The 18,148-nt window shown below is 31.5% G+C and overlaps 3 protein-coding genes across 3 annotated transcripts; 1 reads left to right on the top strand and 2 right to left on the bottom strand.

Moving 5' to 3' along the window:
• Positions 1 to 1,429: 1,429 nt before the first annotated feature.
• Positions 1,430 to 3,258, bottom strand: LOC125823503 (peroxidase 5-like). The gene is made up of 2 exons (XM_049502883.1): positions 2,968 to 3,258; positions 1,430 to 2,230 (listed from the first exon to the last, which is right to left on the bottom strand). Exons 1-2 carry the CDS (start codon positions 3,250 to 3,252, stop codon positions 1,454 to 1,456), a joined length of 1,062 nt encoding a protein of 353 aa, XP_049358840.1. The 5' UTR covers positions 3,253 to 3,258; the 3' UTR covers positions 1,430 to 1,453.
• A 6,950-nt stretch (positions 3,259 to 10,208) lies between these two features.
• On the bottom strand, positions 10,209 to 13,655 carry LOC125823509 (cytochrome b561 and DOMON domain-containing protein At4g12980-like). Its single transcript, XM_049502890.1, has 3 exons — positions 12,944 to 13,655; positions 12,139 to 12,393; positions 10,209 to 10,565 (listed from the first exon to the last, which is right to left on the bottom strand). Exons 1-3 carry the CDS (start codon positions 13,637 to 13,639, stop codon positions 10,209 to 10,211), a joined length of 1,308 nt encoding a protein of 435 aa, XP_049358847.1. The 5' UTR covers positions 13,640 to 13,655.
• Positions 13,656 to 16,414: 2,759 nt separating this feature from the next.
• LOC125823518 (uncharacterized) lies at positions 16,415 to 17,473 on the top strand. The gene is made up of 2 exons (XM_049502894.1): positions 16,415 to 16,768; positions 16,877 to 17,473. Exons 1-2 carry the CDS (start codon positions 16,415 to 16,417, stop codon positions 17,471 to 17,473), a joined length of 951 nt encoding a protein of 316 aa, XP_049358851.1.
• The last annotated feature ends 675 nt before the right edge of the window (positions 17,474 to 18,148 follow it).

Raw genomic sequence — 18,148 nt, 5'->3', positions numbered from 1 at the left:
ACTTTAGTACTTTAACTATACAGATGTTTATTTACCCCCCTAATCTCATTTAAAGTGAATAAATATCCCCCTTAATGTTGACGGCATAAAGAAAATAGTCAAGCGCATCTTTCTTTTTGATTAAAAAATTGGTCCCACTAATATATGTATTATATAATTAAAAAAGAAAAAAAATCACCCACCCGGCCACCCTTACTTTCATCTTCTCCAAACCCACCCACCCCCAATCCCCTTTTTCTTCTTCTGCAAAACCCCCCAGCCCTTTTCACTTATTCTGAACCCCTTATCTCGCCCCCTTTCTCCCTCTTTGAACACCCCCATTGTACCCTACCTCACCTGCATCTTAATCTTCATCTCTTTTTCTTTTTTTTTCCAGATCTACTAAAGAGAGAAAATCCATTAAACTTTGTTCCGATCAAACTTGAGATTTCTGTCAAACAAAAGAAAATTTCATTAACACATATTTCAAAAATTATGATTGTTGTATGTCATGAAAAAATAAGGGTTTTTGAAGATGGAATATTGGAAAGGATTGATTTTTTTTACTAAAGGGGCGAATTCATCTACATTTTCAGTTGATTTATTTGTCCTCAAATACCAAAGAGAGCAATAAATCGGTAAAAAATTCAATGTAGGTCCATATTTGTTGCAATCTCACATCAATGGATATTGATAGAAAATGTATGAGAATTTTCTCAAAAGAAATTGGTGAAATTGTTAGAAGATAGTGAGGTTGAAAATAGAGAAGTCATTAGTGAAAATTAATGATAATCAAGCAAGAACTAAGAAAACACTAATGGAGGTGGAATGTAGTGCATCCATTGGAGAGAGAAGGGAAAAAAAATTAAATTTTAAAAATTGATTTCTGACATGGGAGAGAGAAGAAGAAGGGAAGGAAAAAAAACAAATTTTTAAAACTGATTTCCAACACGGTTCTGACGTGGCAATGATGTGGCGTTGATATGGCAATGACTTGGTGCGTGTGTAATATACTTGCCATTGTGAGATTGGTTTTGTATTCTCAGGGTGGTATTTATTCACTTTAAATGAGATTAGGGGTATATAAACACCCGTGTAGTTGAAGTACTAAAGTAAGTTTTCGTGCCAAGTTCAAGGGGGTTTTTATGTATTTTCCCTTTGAAAAATGTTGTATAAGAGTGATTGATATGGTGTCAAACATTTTGGATATTTCAAGTAGAAAAAAATGTAGGTACAATTTTTTTTTAAAAAAGGAACATAGAGGTAGAGAGCTTAAATTTATTCCCTTTCCATAAACATATGCAATGATACAAAAGGTACTTACATTACATTTAACAATCAACATTCAACACAATGTAGTAGGAAGAAATTAAATCGAACCAAAAGAATACAAAAGCTCACACAAATGTTAACATACAATAAATCAACTAAGCCACACCCCATGGGAGCGATAAACCTGTTGGAATTTATTAACTCAGTTGATGAAATGACAGTTCTTCCTGATCTCACCCTTGTTACCGGTAAGGATTTCAATTGAACCCATATGAACCATTGCATTAGCAAACTTACGTGTCCAAGTCGATCGAAACTTAACGTTATTCAACACCAACTTAGAAGTTAAAGGACTTTCATACAACGTCTGATCAGAAGTCAATAGTCCCTTATGGTTCCTCAAATTGAGATAATACTTGTTGTCAAGGTGAATAGGTGATGAAACATCAAGATTTACAATAGGATCATCTTGAGTATCACTCATTGGTCTAGGACACTTGTTTTTCAAAAAAGAAGCATATCTAGGATCAAGTGAAGGATCTTGAGGATGTGTAGTATTGAAACCATAAAGCCTATTAGAGAAAGAAGAACAATGAGAGACACCAATTGAATGAGCTCCTGATAAAGTCACCATTTCATCAAGTGACAATCCTTTTGCTTTGAAGTTGTCTTCGAGTTGCTTGGCATCGAAAAAAGGTGGAGGGAGGTTTTGAATGACTTCAGAACTCAATGAAACACGTCCATCACGACGTCCTCCTGGTACATCATACTTTATACCACCTACAAAAAACGCGCTATCTCTAGCAGCATAAGCAAGTATGTCTGCACATGAAACTGTGTGTGGACATACTTTTTCAAGCAATGCCTTGGCTTCATCAATAACCCCAAAACCTCGAAGGCTCGGGTTGTTAATGGGACTATCTTTCTCAGCTGTTTCCTTTCCAGGAACTGAATCCAGCAACACTGAACCATCACAACCCTATAAACAAGAAAATAACAAACACAAATGTAAGTTAGCATTCAACAAATAAATCAAAAACATTGCATCAAAAATTACCTTTAGTGACATTTAGCACTCTTTGTAAATGTCTCTAAAGCCTGTAGTGACACTGGATCCAATGACAATTAACTAATGTCGGTAAAGATTTTATCACTCTTTGTTAATGTGTACATTTCTTACTGCTAAAAGTTGTTTTTGTTATAGTGAAATTGTCAGAATTTCACTACATTTTATGTTATCACTAACATGACAAAAAAAAAAAAACTCCTAGAAAACATAGGACCTAAAGTAAATACATTAACATGATTATTCTTTAACAGTAGCAACATAGGCAGGATTTTCACTACGTATGTTCAAAATTTGAATAAGTAAACACATACAGAAAAAATCAAAAAGGGTTCAACATCTACTATGTAAAAGTGTTACCCTGATAAAGCAACCATGGAAATGCATATGAATAATGCCAACAGTTTTCTAGTCATAGATGTACTAGAATTTCACCATATATTATGTATTTCCCTAACATGACCAAACAAACTCGTAGAAAACATAGAATAGGACCTAAAGTAAATACATTAACATGATTATTCTTAACAGTACGTAGCAGAGTCAGGATTTTCGCTAAGTATGCAACATACAAAGAAGTCAAAGGGGTTCAACATCTACTATATATACATAAAACATAATTTTAATTGTGTGTAAAAAGCGTTACATACCCTGATAAAGCAATCATGGAAATGCATACGAATAATGCCAGCAGCAAAGCCAGGATTCATAAGAACAGCTTTGAATACAGCTTTTCTTATAATGCCTTCAGCTTGTGGACATGATTTTGAATAGAAGCCAATACCAAACGTCGATTTTTTTGGTGGCAATGACGGATATCCAGACTTTTTTGGTGGTGGTGGTGGAGACGTATAATCGTAACTATACTTGTAAGAAGCATTAGTAAATACAGAAAAACAAAGAATCAAACAAGAAAGTAGCGCCAATGAATTCATTTTGTTACTCTTAGTTAATTCTTGTACATACAAAATTGTTAGTTACAATTCGATTTTTATAGGCAAATTATCATATAACCGCGTAGTTAATTAATTAATTAGTTATACAAGGTCAAAGACATAAAAAAGAATAATATCGTATCTTTTATGTAATGTTCTGACTTTGAATTATTCTGTTTGTTTAATTAATTAAAGAAAAATTACGAAGAATAGCATATATTTAGCTTATATTATGGACTATAGTTATAGTTTAAGAAAATTGTAATTATCGGCTATAGTTTCCGAATTCTTGTTATTCGCCTGATTTGTATAAATTTAGAATTTGTATAATTCGGTTCTTGATTGTATAAATTCAGAATTTTGTATATGCTTATCCTAACTATTTGTATACGATTTATGAAGTATTCATAATAAATTACCTTGTTTGAATATTGAAAAGCGAAATATACAAACAAAATTCTGAAAAATTCCTAAATGTATAAATACGGAATTTGTATATACTTACCCTATTTGTAATTTGTATATTCACAAGCGAAATATACAAACTGCTACCTCTATACCAAACAAAACTATAGCTATGGAACGCAATTATCGAAACTATAGTCATAGAGTCTTATTATGTCTATTATATTTGCTATTTCTGAAATTTTCTTATTGATTAATTAGTTAATCAAGGTTAGCACGAATTGATATATCAACTTGCATGATATATATGAAGGTTATATACATGATCTCCACTAACTCATTCCAGCTTTGCATGATATAACATTTTTTATGTAACTTGAAGGTGATGGGGCTTTAGTTTTATTTTAAATCACTCCAAATGTCAGAAGTTTTATTAATTTCAACAAGAAACTCTTTATCTTTTGCTAGCTGGCTTTGTAGACTAATTATTCTGTAAGAAAGAAAATGTCATAACCACTAGACTAGTTGGCTTTTCCGAATATGGAAAGTATAATAAAACATCGTCACATAAATTGAGAGCGCATAAAATATATTTTATACTTCTTCTGTCTCAATTTATGTGACACTTTCAGATTTCGAGTTTCAAACATGTCTATTTTTAATTGTTAATTTTTTTTATATTTTTTTAAATATTTTGAATTGTCAATTATCGTGACTTATAGTACTTTTTACGTAGTTTACAAATTATATATTTTTTATTTTTAAATCATTGAAGATTTCATGAGCAAATTCTCGATCAAACTTAGATTGTTTGACTCTCGAAAAATTAAATATATCATATAAATTGGGACAAGAAAGTATTCACTTACAATTTATTTTTAGAGAAAAGTGATAAATTCTAACTAGTAAAAAGATAATTTAACCTTATTTACCCTAAATATGAGTAATTAAAAGAAAGTGCTAAATTATATAACAAACCAGAAATAATTTTTGTTTGCTATTATAATTAGCTACCATGTTGAAATGTTATTAAATATATAATTAAATAAGTTATTCTTCTTTGGTACTAGTCATATATTTTATTTAGAAAATGAGTAGCAATGGTAAATAAGTTAAAATTCTTAAAAGTTGAAAATTTGTATAGAATAACGTTTTTAAGATCTTTGAGAATGTTCTCAAGATGGAAAGAGCAGAAAAAAAAGTGAGATTTCAAGCATTAAATATGGAATCATTGGGAATGACTGGCACAATTTCAAAAATGATCGGATATGTTTCATAGAAGATTTCAGTTTTGAAAATTTAAAATTTGGAAAGTTTGACCAAATTCGAATAATTCGAATTAACGAGGTCGGATTTTGATTTTGACGATTTCATTAGATTCGGAGGGTGATTTATGACATGTGCAAAGTTTTGCATTGATCTTGAAGCGCTTGGGTGTTATTTTGGTCATTGATTGCATTTCAGTTCATTTCAAAATTTTGAGTTAACCACGATCAGTGTTTTAAAAGACTCTGTTAAAACTTGTTTCGGGGCTTGTTCGGAAGCAGGGGTCTAGCAAAATATCCCGAGACTCAAGTGTGGGGCTTAGTTTTATAAGACTTATGCCCCAACATTCGGGGCCCGCCTAACAGATCTTACACAAATTATGTGTTAAAATTTTTAGTTAACATTTTTTACCCTAATAATTTTTCAATAAATGAATGATACTTAATACTTTTTTAATCTATAGAGATAAGAAGATTGAGAGTAACTCAAATAACCAGTTGTAGTATCGCATCTTTACTATTTGATAACACTGTGAAGGTGATTATATATTACATAACATTTCTTTTAAAAATACGTAGCGAAATTTTACTTTTTCACTTATCATTGGGCTTTATGGTTTTGTCCATATGTCTCAAAATTATCATATTTTATCTAGCTATTTGAAAGGAATTTTATTTTTATTAATGATGGAGTGATGTTTTTATTATAATACTAGTAAGTTTTATTGATTATTTTCTTTTAGGAAGGTAAATTGTATAGTATGATAAAAATATATATTAAGAAATAATGATTCTTTTATTATTAGAAAGTTAAGATTTTAGATTATTTATACTTGTACAATCATGTTACAAGTTTTATTTTCTATGACTTTCTTTAATCATGCTTGTAATTATTTCAAACTATTGATGTATTTTTATAATTTTGTGTTATTATATTACTATACTATATTGTAAATTAAAATTTTAAAGATACATAGGCTTACGCCCCACGTCTCACCCTATACTAATTAAGTAAAACACTCCGCCTCACGCCCTCGCCTTTTAAAACACTGACCACGATCAATATTTGATGAAGACGATTGTAACAAACCCAATTACTAGACTAACTCAATTCAAACTCAAACAACCAATATATATATTTCACTAACTCGTAATTAAAATTACAAAGGAATTAAGAATTAAAAGGAAAATTAATGAACACAATAGTAGAAGAAGGGAATGAGAAGCAGAACTCAGAAAAAGAGAATAAGCTCCTCGCCGGTTTGCTCCAGTTCATCGGAGCTTGAAGCTCCTCACCGGTTTGCTTCAGTTCATCAGAGCTTGATGATCCTCGCCGGAGTTGGGGTTTCGTACTGTTGGTGGTTGTTTGGTGACGGAAAAATGGGAGGAGAGAAAGATTAGGATTTTTCTCAATTTAGAAATATTTCCTCTGGTCTAAATATTACTCATTATTAGCCATCATCATCTTTAATTCTTTGTGGCTAAGTAAGACTTATATAGAAAGTAAATCATATTTAAAAATCAACCATAAATTTACCGCTTTTGATGTCCCATGATTCTGCTAGTTTAAAAATAAATAATATAATGGGTTCAAATTGTGGGTTCAAGATCGTGGCCCAAAATTATTAGTTAATAAAGTATCTATGTATCAATATATTCTTAAACTATGTATCAATATACTCTAAAAAATTATCGAACGTTACAATTACAAGAGAATTACTCTTACTCTAACTTCAACTTTTAGATGCCTTCAATAGGCTATGTTTTATATCTCTCTTTTATGCTCTTCCTAGTTATATGTACTTGCGTTCCTTTTTGTCTAGGGCGATTTATTCCATAATGCAAACACAAATTCATATATAAAATGGTGACAATTGTTAGTTTCCAAAAAATTGTCTTAAATATATTGGTATTTTATTATTCTTTATAAAAATAACCCAAGAATAGTATTACATGTGTGAACTTCTTTATTAAATTAAACTTTAATTTCTTTAGAATTTGTTTCCTTTTGATAAATGTTAAAAGTATATATAGATAAGGACATTTGCATATCACGAACCAACACTAGTTTATAAACATATAAATATTTATTATATTATTTACAATAAATTGTTAATATTTTTCAACTAAATAGCTGATCAAATAATTAAAGTTTTAGAAAATAGTCTATTTTAAATTTAAAAAATAGTGAAAATAAAGGTTTTAAAGCATTGCAATTAACTTCTCCCGAGCTAATGCCAATTTTCTTACCATTATCTAATTGCCAATTTTGGATTACATTTTCAATTTTTCTTAATTTCTTTATACGTTTCTAGCTAAGCATTTTAATTAGGGAAGAAAAAAACATTGAATCTAACAATATTGCCAGCAAAAGTCCATTCACAAAATAAATTTGTTGTTATATATTCTGGCCATGTTTGAATTATAACACTATATATCGATTAAACCTTTTCCCCTCTTGTTCTTTTCTCAATTGGTTTACTTCTTGACCAAAAAATTTAAAAGTTCGTAATCTAATTCTTTTTCTTCTTTTATGTTTCCCCCCCTTTTTTTCCCCACTCTAGCTCTTTGAGCTATTTTTAATTTTTATATTCTTTTGTCTTCTCTCTATCTTTTTCCCTTTTTGAGCTTATTGAAACTATTCTCCATCGAATAGTAATGATTGTGTTTTGTACGAAGGAAAATATTTACCTAAAAAGTGTGTTCTTGAAAAATAAGTTCGTTTTCTAACTTATTTTCTCATGTTTGGTTGGTTAGAGGTAAGGTTGGTTAATGAAAACCATTTTTTTTCTTGGCTAGAGAGTAAAAAATACTTTTTAGGAAAATAAGTTTTGACATGAAAACCAACCATAATAATAGATCTGATACCCGACCCGACACAAGAACCAAAACATAATCTTGACAATCAATTCGGGATCCGACCCCAACACTCGACCTTGGATCTAATCCTGACACCCGATCCAGATTTAACACGTACATCCAACACGAGACCTGACCCTAACCCAATTCGGGACATAATCTTCAGTCCCAACCTAGAACCTAACCCCGACTCTTGATCTGAGATCCAAACCTAAACACGATTCCGATGACTGATTTGAGATTCAACCCCCGAGACTCGACCCGATCCAAATCTGAAACTCAACCTCGACTATCGACTCAACCCTGATTCGAGATTTAACCCCCACCCGAGATCCAACCGACTCGATATCCGACACCAACATCCGAATCAAGATCCAATTTTTGAACCAGGATCCGATCTCGACTCCCAACCCCAACATTCGACTCAAGATCTAACTTTTGGACCGAGATCCTATCCTAACCTATGACCCGAGATCCAACCTTGACTCAGATCCGACTGTGACCTGAGACTTGACCCCGACTTGAGACTTGACCACAACCTTGACTTCCGACGCCAATAACTGATTGGAGATTTAACCCTAATATTTGACACGAGGCTTAACCCCGACTCGGGACCTGAAACCCGACCCCACCCCGAGATCCAACCCCAACCTCGACTCCTGACCCCAACATCCGACTCAAAATTCAATTTTGGATCAAATTCGACTCTGACACTCGATTCAAGACCTGACCCTGACTCTCGGCCTTAACATCTAACTCGAGATTTGATTTTGGATCGGGATCTGACCTTAATACTCAATTCAAGACCCGATCTCGATCCAAGAACTAACATCGACTTGGGATCTGACCCTAAGACCCAACCCAAGACCTCACACCAACTTTCGACCCAAGATTTGACCCCGAGACCGGACCCCAACTGGGACCCGATCCCAGCCCTAACCCTGACTCTTGACTCAAATATCTGACTTTGGATCTGATTTTGAATCGAGATTCGACCCCGACACTTGATACGAGATCCAACCCCGACCCGAGAACTGATCTCGAGCCGAACTCGAAACCCGACCTCAACTTTCGACCCGATACCTAACCCGACTTTCGACCCAGATCTAAATCTAAGTCCTGACCCTAGATCTGACTCAACCCGAGATCCGACCTTGACCCAAGACCCGACCTCGACTAGAGTACACCTGACCTGAGATCTGACCCTGACCCAAGACTCGACCTCGCTAGACACCCGACCTGAGACCTGACCCCGACTCCTGACCCAGTTGTTGACACCAAAATAAGAACTAACTTTCAAACTGAGACCCGACCCTGACGCCCGAGTAAAAACCTTACAACCGAACCTTAATCCAACCCTAACGTCAACACTTGACTTCTGAACCCTGATCCAACACCGACACTTAAATTGAGACCCAACATCAAAATTGAGACTCGATTTTGAATCAAGACCTGACCCAGTACCCCATTCGTAACCCAACTTTCAAAAAGAGATTTGACTTCGACATCCGACCCCGATATTTGACAATGACACCCGACCCCGATAATCGATTCGATATCCAAATATGAAACCTGGCATGAGATCCGACCTCGACTCTCAACCCAAAATCCGACTCGAAACCCCATCTCGACACCTGATTTGAAATCCGACCCAACACCCGACGCAAAATTCAACCTCTAATCATAACTCGACATCTAACCTTGGTTCAATTCGAAACTTGAGATTTGGATCTCGAATCGAGATTGAGAGTCGGGTCTAGAATTGAGAATCATGAGCCAGATTTAGGATTAGAATCGAAAATCGACACTACTTGAATTAGGTTGAAAAGCTGATCGAGGTGTCGAGGTTCAAAATGAGTTTTGGAAAATGTTTTCCTTACTTTTTAAAGGCAAGTCATTTTTCTTAAATTTGAGGAAAATAAGTTGATTTGAAAAATATTTTCCAAAACATTTAAGCCAACCAAACATGAGAAAATTAGAAAACATTTTATGTTTTCCTTCGTGTGTAACACATAACAGTTTTGCTACAAAAGAACTAAGGTATTTGTGATAAATAATTGTGATATTATTGATCATTTTTCAATTGGAAAACTATTCAAAAATAGTTGCAAACGGAATAACGTAACGTTTATTTGTGACAAGAATATTGATTGTAGTTTATTCATCAAGTCATTATCATCATGACATTAGAATCAAATTAAGGATGGATTCAATTGAATTATTCAGGCTTCAACGTGTATCAAATATAGAATTAAAAAAAACTAAAAAGAAATATCAAACGATAGTAGCATACACACATAATCCTTCAGAAATCCCGAATACGCCTCTACATTCTACCACACAAAAAGAAGTAAAAAAAACTTCTAACACAAACTTACAATTGGACAAAACATAATAGCAATTACTACCTCTTATTTGTGTCTACTGTTAGTTGTTTATTGGTGTATCACTAGGTTGAACTCTTCCATCTTCTCTTGAACCTTTTTTCTCATTTGCTTCCTCATTTGGTATGCACTTAGCACATAAGATCCAAAACCCAAACTTATCACACACAAATTTGAACCAAGATACAATTTCAAAAACAAGAAAGATGAAAGCCAAACAGCTAACTATTCCTAAATAAGCTGGTTTCCAGTATGTGTAGTCCAGATGCATTATGTGTATCCCTTTCAATATGTTGATACAACTCACAATCAGTAACGAATATCCAACAACATGATGAAACATGTTCCTATACATACGAAATTCATCGCGATCGCCTGGTTTAAATTTGAAAAACAACATCTGCATTCACAAATATGTGATGTTATACTTGTATGAAACTCTTTAAGTATCATTCATGTTTAAGTAAAGTTGTAATTTTGGGAGAAAATGATTAAACAGTAAATTTAGAGGGTTTCCACAAGTCTGTTTACATCATCAATGGTTAAAGGTGGCAAACAGCAATATGTTGACTATATAAACTGTAACTAAAAAGAATGATACATTTTCTTATTTGACAGATATTGAATGATACTATCAACGTTTTACTCATGTTGAGTCCAACTAATTTAGCAAATATTCCACAAAAGTATATATATACTTTTCTATTTGATTTTTTTTTTATTTGAATAATAATTTTGGAACATTACAAAATTTTAATATCCTGCTATGACCGATTAAAATATACTATCAATGTAAAATTTCTTGATGTTGACTCATTAGCAGAGCCATATGTATTTGAGAGGTGTCAACTGACACCATTATTTCGATGAAAAATTATACTGTATTGCTAGATAATTTTTTTTTCTACCTATAGATTAACATGTGCATTTTTCATTCTGTTCTTCTTGTGAATTTTCACAAATCTAATAAATTATTAACGGTAGAACCAATTATAGAATAATAATGTGTTAAGTAAAATTATAATATTTCTTTATATTTAAGGATAATATAATACAACTTATTTGCCATGTAATTGTAAAAGAGACTAAATTACATGATATGCCAAATTACCAATATATATACCTTCTCTTTGTTTTAATTTGTATGTCTTACTTTTCTTTTTAAACTGTTTTAAAAAGAAATTAATGTCTCTTTCCTTTTTGATAATTTTTTTAATTCTAACTTTCCACATGAGATGTTTAAGAATCTTATACCATAAGATTAAAAGACATTTAGGTATATTCTACATATATCATTAATTTCAGACCACAAAATTTTAAAATCTTTTTAATTTTCTAAAACTTCGTATCAAACTAAAAATCAGACAAATAAATTGAAATAGAGAGTGAGTGTCTTACTTGTATGGTGGTCAAAATCAAATATGAAAAGGCCATAAGTTCCATGTTTGGGAAAGGAATAATATTTGGAGATTAACATGTGCGAAACATTTTTTTTTTACGTATAGATTAACATGTGCATTTTTCATTCTGTTCTACTTGTGAATTTTCACAAATCTAATAAATTATTAACTGTAGAACCAATTATAGAATAATATTGTGTTAAGTAAAAATTATAATATTGCTTTATATTTGAGAATAATATAATACAACTTATTTGCCATGTAATTGTAAAAGAGACTAAATTACATGATATGCCAAATTACCAATATATATACATTCTCTTCGTTGTAATTTGTATGTTTTACTTTTTATTTTAAATTATTTAAAAAAAGAAATTAATATCTCTTTCTCTTTTTAATAATTTTTTAATTCTAACTTTCCACATGACATATTTAAGAGTCTAAGACCATAAGATTAAGAGACATTTAGGTATATTCTACATATATCATTAATTTCAGATCACAAAATTTTAAAAACTTCGTATTAAATTAAAAATCAGACAAATAAATTGAAATCGAGAGTGTCTGTCTTACTTGTATGGTGGCAAAAGCAAATATGAAAATGCCATAAGTTCCATGTTTGGGAAAGGAATAATATTTGGACGCTTTACCAAGCCATATTCCAACAGCCCATCCTGTTGTTCCCACAAGGTACCCAATTGTTTGGCATGAAATATGATATTTTCTCCAACCCAACCAAGGTAATGGAAACTCTCTAAAATTCCTTGCTATAATCACACCAATAGGAAGCACTGTACCCCACCCAATAATATTTAATATCCCATGAACCTGCACACACACACATATATATATATTCTTAATTCATCATTATGCAATAAAGAGAGTATCAAATCAGTAAAAAAAGAACTAAAATTTTGTGTCATAGAATAATTGATATTAGTCGTGTGAGGCTTCTTTTTTCCTCACAAAAAATAGACTTAAATTTTATATTTGTGGGTCCTACCAACATACCCTCAAGTGTAGTAAGAAAAACTTCATGAAAAGCATAAAATAGTAGGCATGAACATTCTATATATATATATATATATATATATATTGCTACAAGTATTACTTCTTTCCATTTATTTATTTTACTTTTCTTTTTATTCTGTTTATTTTTTTTTAGTTTGCCAACTTCTTATTATCAATGTTCCAAGTGACATGTTTAAGACCAGATGATTAAAAAGTATTTTGACACATCATACATAATTTTGTTAACAATAAAAAAATGTTTCAAGTGACATGTTTAAGACTAGATGATTAAATCATATTTTGACACATCATACATATTTTTGTTAACAATAAAAAAATTCAAAAAAATTATAGAAGCTTGACTTACTTGTCTTATTTTGCTAGATTCATGAACTCTATTGCCTCGACCTTTGCCTGTCCACAAGTTAATTGTTTCACTACTATCATAATTCATGAGGCCTTTTCCATGCATCTTTAGTTCTTTATTCCCTACTGCCCCAATATTAATTCCAACTTGCCACACTTGATTCAACCTTGACAAATCATATTTCATTGGAAGAATAATAGTTGCTAATATAACATGATATTTAAGTTTACTAATGTAAATAAAATTGAAATTACTTATGTTTAAGTCAATAGGAGAAGGCAATAGTTGACAACCTAACTTGGTATAACTAGTAATGTTGTATGTATCCTTAAGTAACTTTTCATCATTCTTAGTCTTTATACCTATAAGAGCTTGTGTTCCAACCATTCTATCTTCTGGACCAGGGTTCAAACCCCATGCTAGCCATCCTGTTTCTTCTTCTTCTTTTAACTTAGCTCCCACCATTATGTCAAGTTTTCGAGTGTTTTCGTGTAGATACATGGCTACTTCAACTCCATTGCTTTCCATATATCTCTTGGAAAATGTTAAGTTGATTAGATTTCTATTCTTCGCCTCGGACAAGAAATCATTACTACAATGATGAGCATGAGTATTTGTAAACGAAAATATCGATAAAAATGATAAAATGACTAATAACATCATAGAGAAAGATGGTGGTGGTGATGTTTCTATCATGTTGTTTATCTTTTGTGTGTATACTAATTTAATTACTTGTAAGTGTGTGTATATATATATATATATATATATATATATATATATATATATATATATAAATTATCAAGGAAACAAGTATGGATAATTTTCCATGGTGGAGTTGAAAGGAAGTAATGGATATATTCTTTTTTTCTTTTGTCATTTTTCATCTAAAGGATGAAAGGTTGTTTAACCATTACAATTCCATTTTTCACACTTTACTTTTTTTTTGTGGCCTTTCTTAGCTTGCTCACAAAGCTATTAACAAAGTGAGATGCCTCACTTCTAGTTATTTTGCATGTTGTACAAAGAAGATATTTAAGAAATAATGTGTTTCACGATGTAAGAGAAGGAGTACATCTCAAGGTACAAGCATTGAGTGTTCAAAATTTCTTTATCTTTGTGATTTATAATTTCTTATCTTGACTCATAATATGTTTTGCACAATAAGTTGTCACTCAAGCTAAATTTAAGAAAAGTAAGAGATACTCTACCCAAAAACACAATTGTACCTATTGAAAATATCAAGTCGATCACTATTTCAGGGTTATCTTTACTGAATGCTGACCGTGGTCAATTCAAAACTTTAGAAAACAAAAAATCTATAAAAGATCCAAAATATGACTGAAAGACTAGAGAATCATGTCGAACCTCCAATTAAGCCATAAATAACCCTCCAAATCTAGTGGAATCATTAAAATTTTGATTTAACCTTGCAATCTCAAATATTGACATTGGTCAAATTTTTCAAATTTTCAACTTTTAAAACTGAAATACATTCTCAAAATGTATCCGATCACTCGAGAATTGCGTCACCCATCCCCAATTCATAAACAGCTAAGATGGTTAAATAGGGGAATAGAAGCCAAAAAAAAAAAAAAAAACCTTGACCATCACGTATTGTTTCTCTTATATATGTTGTTTCACTTTTGTTTAAATACTAGAAAGGGGAAGCCCGTGCTCACAGGTCCAATCATTATTATTTGAAATTCGTAATGTTTATTTGTGGTATTTTTAATTTTTTAAATTCAATTATATTTGTTTTTTATAGATATAATATTAACAATCTAACATTAATATTCGAAATAAAAGGTAGTTTATAGATAAAAATGGGCAAATAAATAAAAAAATTAAATTTATAACATCGTAGATATTTGTTACACTTAATTAAGTAGTACTTATTTAATTTGTTTTTTATAGTAAAAATTCATTTATGTAGATAGGTTTTCTTATAATAATAAAATATTTTTATGTAAACTAAAAGATGAAATAAATAAAATATGAATATGAAATATATTTACGTAATACGAAATGTGAAAAGCTTCAAATGAATTGAAATAAAAAAAAAAAAAAAAAGATGTTGCCTAGGTTCAAACCCCAGACCTTGTACTTAAAAAGTCAAGCTTAAACCAATAAGTCAAGTAGTTCAATGTGAAGGTAAGCACACAACGAAAGCTGACATGTTAACTGCCAGTTGTGTGCTTATTCTCCTTTCTTGTATAGTATAATAGTAATAGTTTAGTAAATTTATATGTAGTTTTAATGATGTATTAATTAAATTGATGATAGATGAATTTGTGGATCCAGTATTACAAGAACTTGTTTATGCATGATTTGTTTTTTTCTATCCATTGATAACCATGGATGAAGATCCAAATAGTGACATAAATATTGATAATCAATGTCTTAGTTCTTGTATTATACCATAGGGCTTTGATTTTTGTAAAGGTAAACATTATTCCTAGCCCTTCAATAGAAAATACTTTTACAAATTATCATCAAAATTATGAGAATATTTCATAATTATCTAATGTTATTTTTAAAGAAGAGCAACCTATAACCATCACCAATATTCGTAGCAGTTCATGAATAGAACAAAATTCTTCAAAATAACTTATCTGTTGTAAATCATTTTGGTGGTTAAATGGATGACCATAACTCCTTGGTTAATTTCCCTCCTTTATGAGTAGTAATGTTGTTGATAATGTGGTCAAATGGATGACCATAACTCCTAGGTTAATTTCATCCTTTATTGGTAGTAATGTTGTTGATAATATAGTTAATTGGAGGACCATAACTCCTAGGTTTATTTCCTCCTTAATGGGTAGTAATTCTCAAGGTTTAATGTAATGTTTATGACACCCTTTGGTATTCCTCAATGTAATCCTATAAATAGTGGTGTTGAGAATAATGTTGATGATACTTGAAAGAAAGAAAGTTACCTTATATTGTTCCTCTTGTCTTATATTCTTCTTCTCTTCCTCTTTATATTGTTCTTTTGTTCTTAAGTTTTACAATACGTTATCAGCACAAAGTCTCAAGGTTGAACAACATTTCTTGTGAGGTATCCATTTATAATCTAATGTTAAAATTATTAAAATGTGGCTATACTTTTTCTGCTTTACATTTTGTTTATAATTCAATGAAAAAAGGCTAACTATTTATCGATTTTGCGAAGAGAAGATGAAGGTCACTGTTTAGTGAAAAAATAATAATAAAAAAAATGAATGGATTACAAATTCTAGTGTTTTCTATTCTCAATGGAAAAAGTGAATTATCTATACTATTGATTAATTTTTAATGAAAAGACTTTATCTAACAATTTTACTAAAAGTTATTTTTGTTATTTGTGAGGCATAATATTAATTTAGATTGTATGCTAATTTTACTTTGATGAAAAAAAAAAGTTTTGCTACTTAATTATTTACTCATTGTCTAGTTTACTCTAATTTAATTATTTTTTATGATAGTTTTATCATGTCGAATTTATCAAAGCTTGAGTTCGTGACACTTGACATTTCTGGATATAATTACTTGTCATGGGTACTCGATGCTGAAATTCACCTTGACGCTAAAGGTCTTGGTGCCACTATTACCAATGGTAATACAACGTCGAGTCAGGACAAAGCAAAGGTAATGATTTTCCTTCGTCATCATCTGGATGAAGGATTGAAGGTTGAATACCTTACAATAAAAGATCCACTTGAATTGTGGACTGGTTTGAAGGAAAGGTATGACCACCTTAAGGCAACGGTATTGCCAAGGGCTCGTTATGAATGGATTCACTTGCGGTTAGAAGATTTTAAAACTATATGTGAATATAATTCTGCTGTATACAAAATTACTTCCCAATTGAAATTATGTGGGGAAAATATAAAAGATGAGGACATGTTGGAAAAGACTCTCACAACTTTTCATGCCTCAAATTTGGTATTATAGCAGCAATATCGTGAAAGGGGATTCAAAAAGTATTCTGAGTTGATCTCATGCCTTCTTGTGGCTGAGCAACATAATACTCTTTTATTGAAAAACCATGAGGCCCGTCCCACGGGAACTACTCCGTTACCGGAAGCAAATGAGGTTGAAGCACATGGCCAGTCTGAAAGAAGAAAAAATAAAAATCAGGGCCAAAATAATGTGCGTGGACGTGGCAATGGCAGAGGACGATATAATAATCGTCGTGGTGGTGGTCGCCACAAAAGGGAGAACAATATGGGTTCTCAAAGCAATCCTTCAAGAGGCAATTGTCATCGTTGTGGCATGAAAGGGCATTGGAAGAATGAATGCCGAGCAGCTGAGCATTTTATTAGGCTTTATCAAGATTCCTTGAAAAGAAAAAGAAATAAAAATGGTGCATCTTCTTCTAATGCTCGGGTGGAGTCACACTTGACTTATAAAAATGATGCCGAGACAGGGCCTTCACGAAAATATGATGACAATATTGAAGTAAATTTGGCTTTAAAAGATGATGATTTTGATGACCTTGATGATATTACTCATTTGGAAGTTGAAGACTTCTTTGGAGATCAAAACTAATGTTTGATCATTTGATTGGGGAAAATAATTATGTTGTTTTATTTATGTGCTTTTAATTGTTAAGCTTTTCCTTATGTTGTTTTTATATTCAGAAAAAAAAGTAATTTTATTTTCTTGCATAGTTGTTGATTTTTCATATTTCTTATGATGTACTTTTATTTTATGAAGATAAATAAAATTCCTCAATCTTCAATTGGTTCAAAATGAGTAATGGAGATATGTGTCTTCTTGATAGTGCTACAACTCACACTATTTTAAGAGAAAGGAAATATTTCTCTAATTTGATTACGAAAAAGGCTTATGTTAATACAATATCTGGTAGTGCAAAATTAATTGAGGGCTCTGGAAGAGCGGCCTTACTACTACCTAGGGGAACGATATTAAATATTAAAAATGAGTTGTACTGTAGTAAGTCTCAAAGAAACTTATTAAGTTTCAAGGTTATTCGCCAAAATGGCTACCATGTTGAGACTGCCAATGAAGGAAAGGTTGAATACCTTTATATTACTACAGTAAAATTGGGGCAAAAATATGTGCATGAAAAATTACCCGCATTTTCTTCTGGATTGTACCATACAAGTATTAGTATGATTGAATCACATGCCATAGGTAACAAAGGGTTTACTAATCCTAATGATTTTATCATTTGTCATGACGGGTTGGGCCATCCCGATT

This window comes from Solanum verrucosum, unplaced genomic scaffold (assembly GCF_900185275.1).
Source record: "Solanum verrucosum unplaced genomic scaffold, falcon-dt-bn FXZP01000012.1, whole genome shotgun sequence".
Lineage (NCBI taxonomy): Eukaryota > Viridiplantae > Streptophyta > Magnoliopsida > Solanales > Solanaceae > Solanum > Solanum verrucosum.
The sequence above is the reverse complement of the archived record's forward strand: the minus strand, read 5'-3'. Positions and strand labels throughout refer to the sequence as shown.

What these genes read in the sequence shown, in the direction of transcription:
- LOC125823518 (XM_049502894.1), top strand. Translation starts at nt 16,415, where the DNA reads ATGTCGAATTTATCAAAGCTTGAGTTCGTGACACTTGACATTTCTGGA. An exon ending in TATGTGAATATAATTCTGCT is followed by an intron (nt 16,769 to 16,876) that starts GTATACAAAATT and finishes TTGGTATTATAG; the next exon opens with CAGCAATATCGTGAAAGGGG.
- LOC125823503 (XM_049502883.1), bottom strand. Translation starts at nt 3,252, where the DNA reads ATGAATTCATTGGCGCTACTTTCTTGTTTGATTCTTTGTTTTTCTGTA. An exon ending in TCCATGATTGCTTTATCAGG is followed by an intron (nt 2,231 to 2,967) that starts GTATGTAACGCT and finishes TCTTGTTTATAG; the next exon opens with GGTTGTGATGGTTCAGTGTT.
- LOC125823509 (XM_049502890.1), bottom strand. Translation starts at nt 13,639, where the DNA reads ATGATAGAAACATCACCACCACCATCTTTCTCTATGATGTTATTAGTC. An exon ending in AATCTAGCAAAATAAGACAA is followed by an intron (nt 12,394 to 12,943) that starts GTAAGTCAAGCT and finishes GTGTGTGTGCAG; the next exon opens with GTTCATGGGATATTAAATAT. An exon ending in TTGCTTTTGCCACCATACAA is followed by an intron (nt 10,566 to 12,138) that starts GTAAGACAGACA and finishes TTGTGAATGCAG; the next exon opens with ATGTTGTTTTTCAAATTTAA.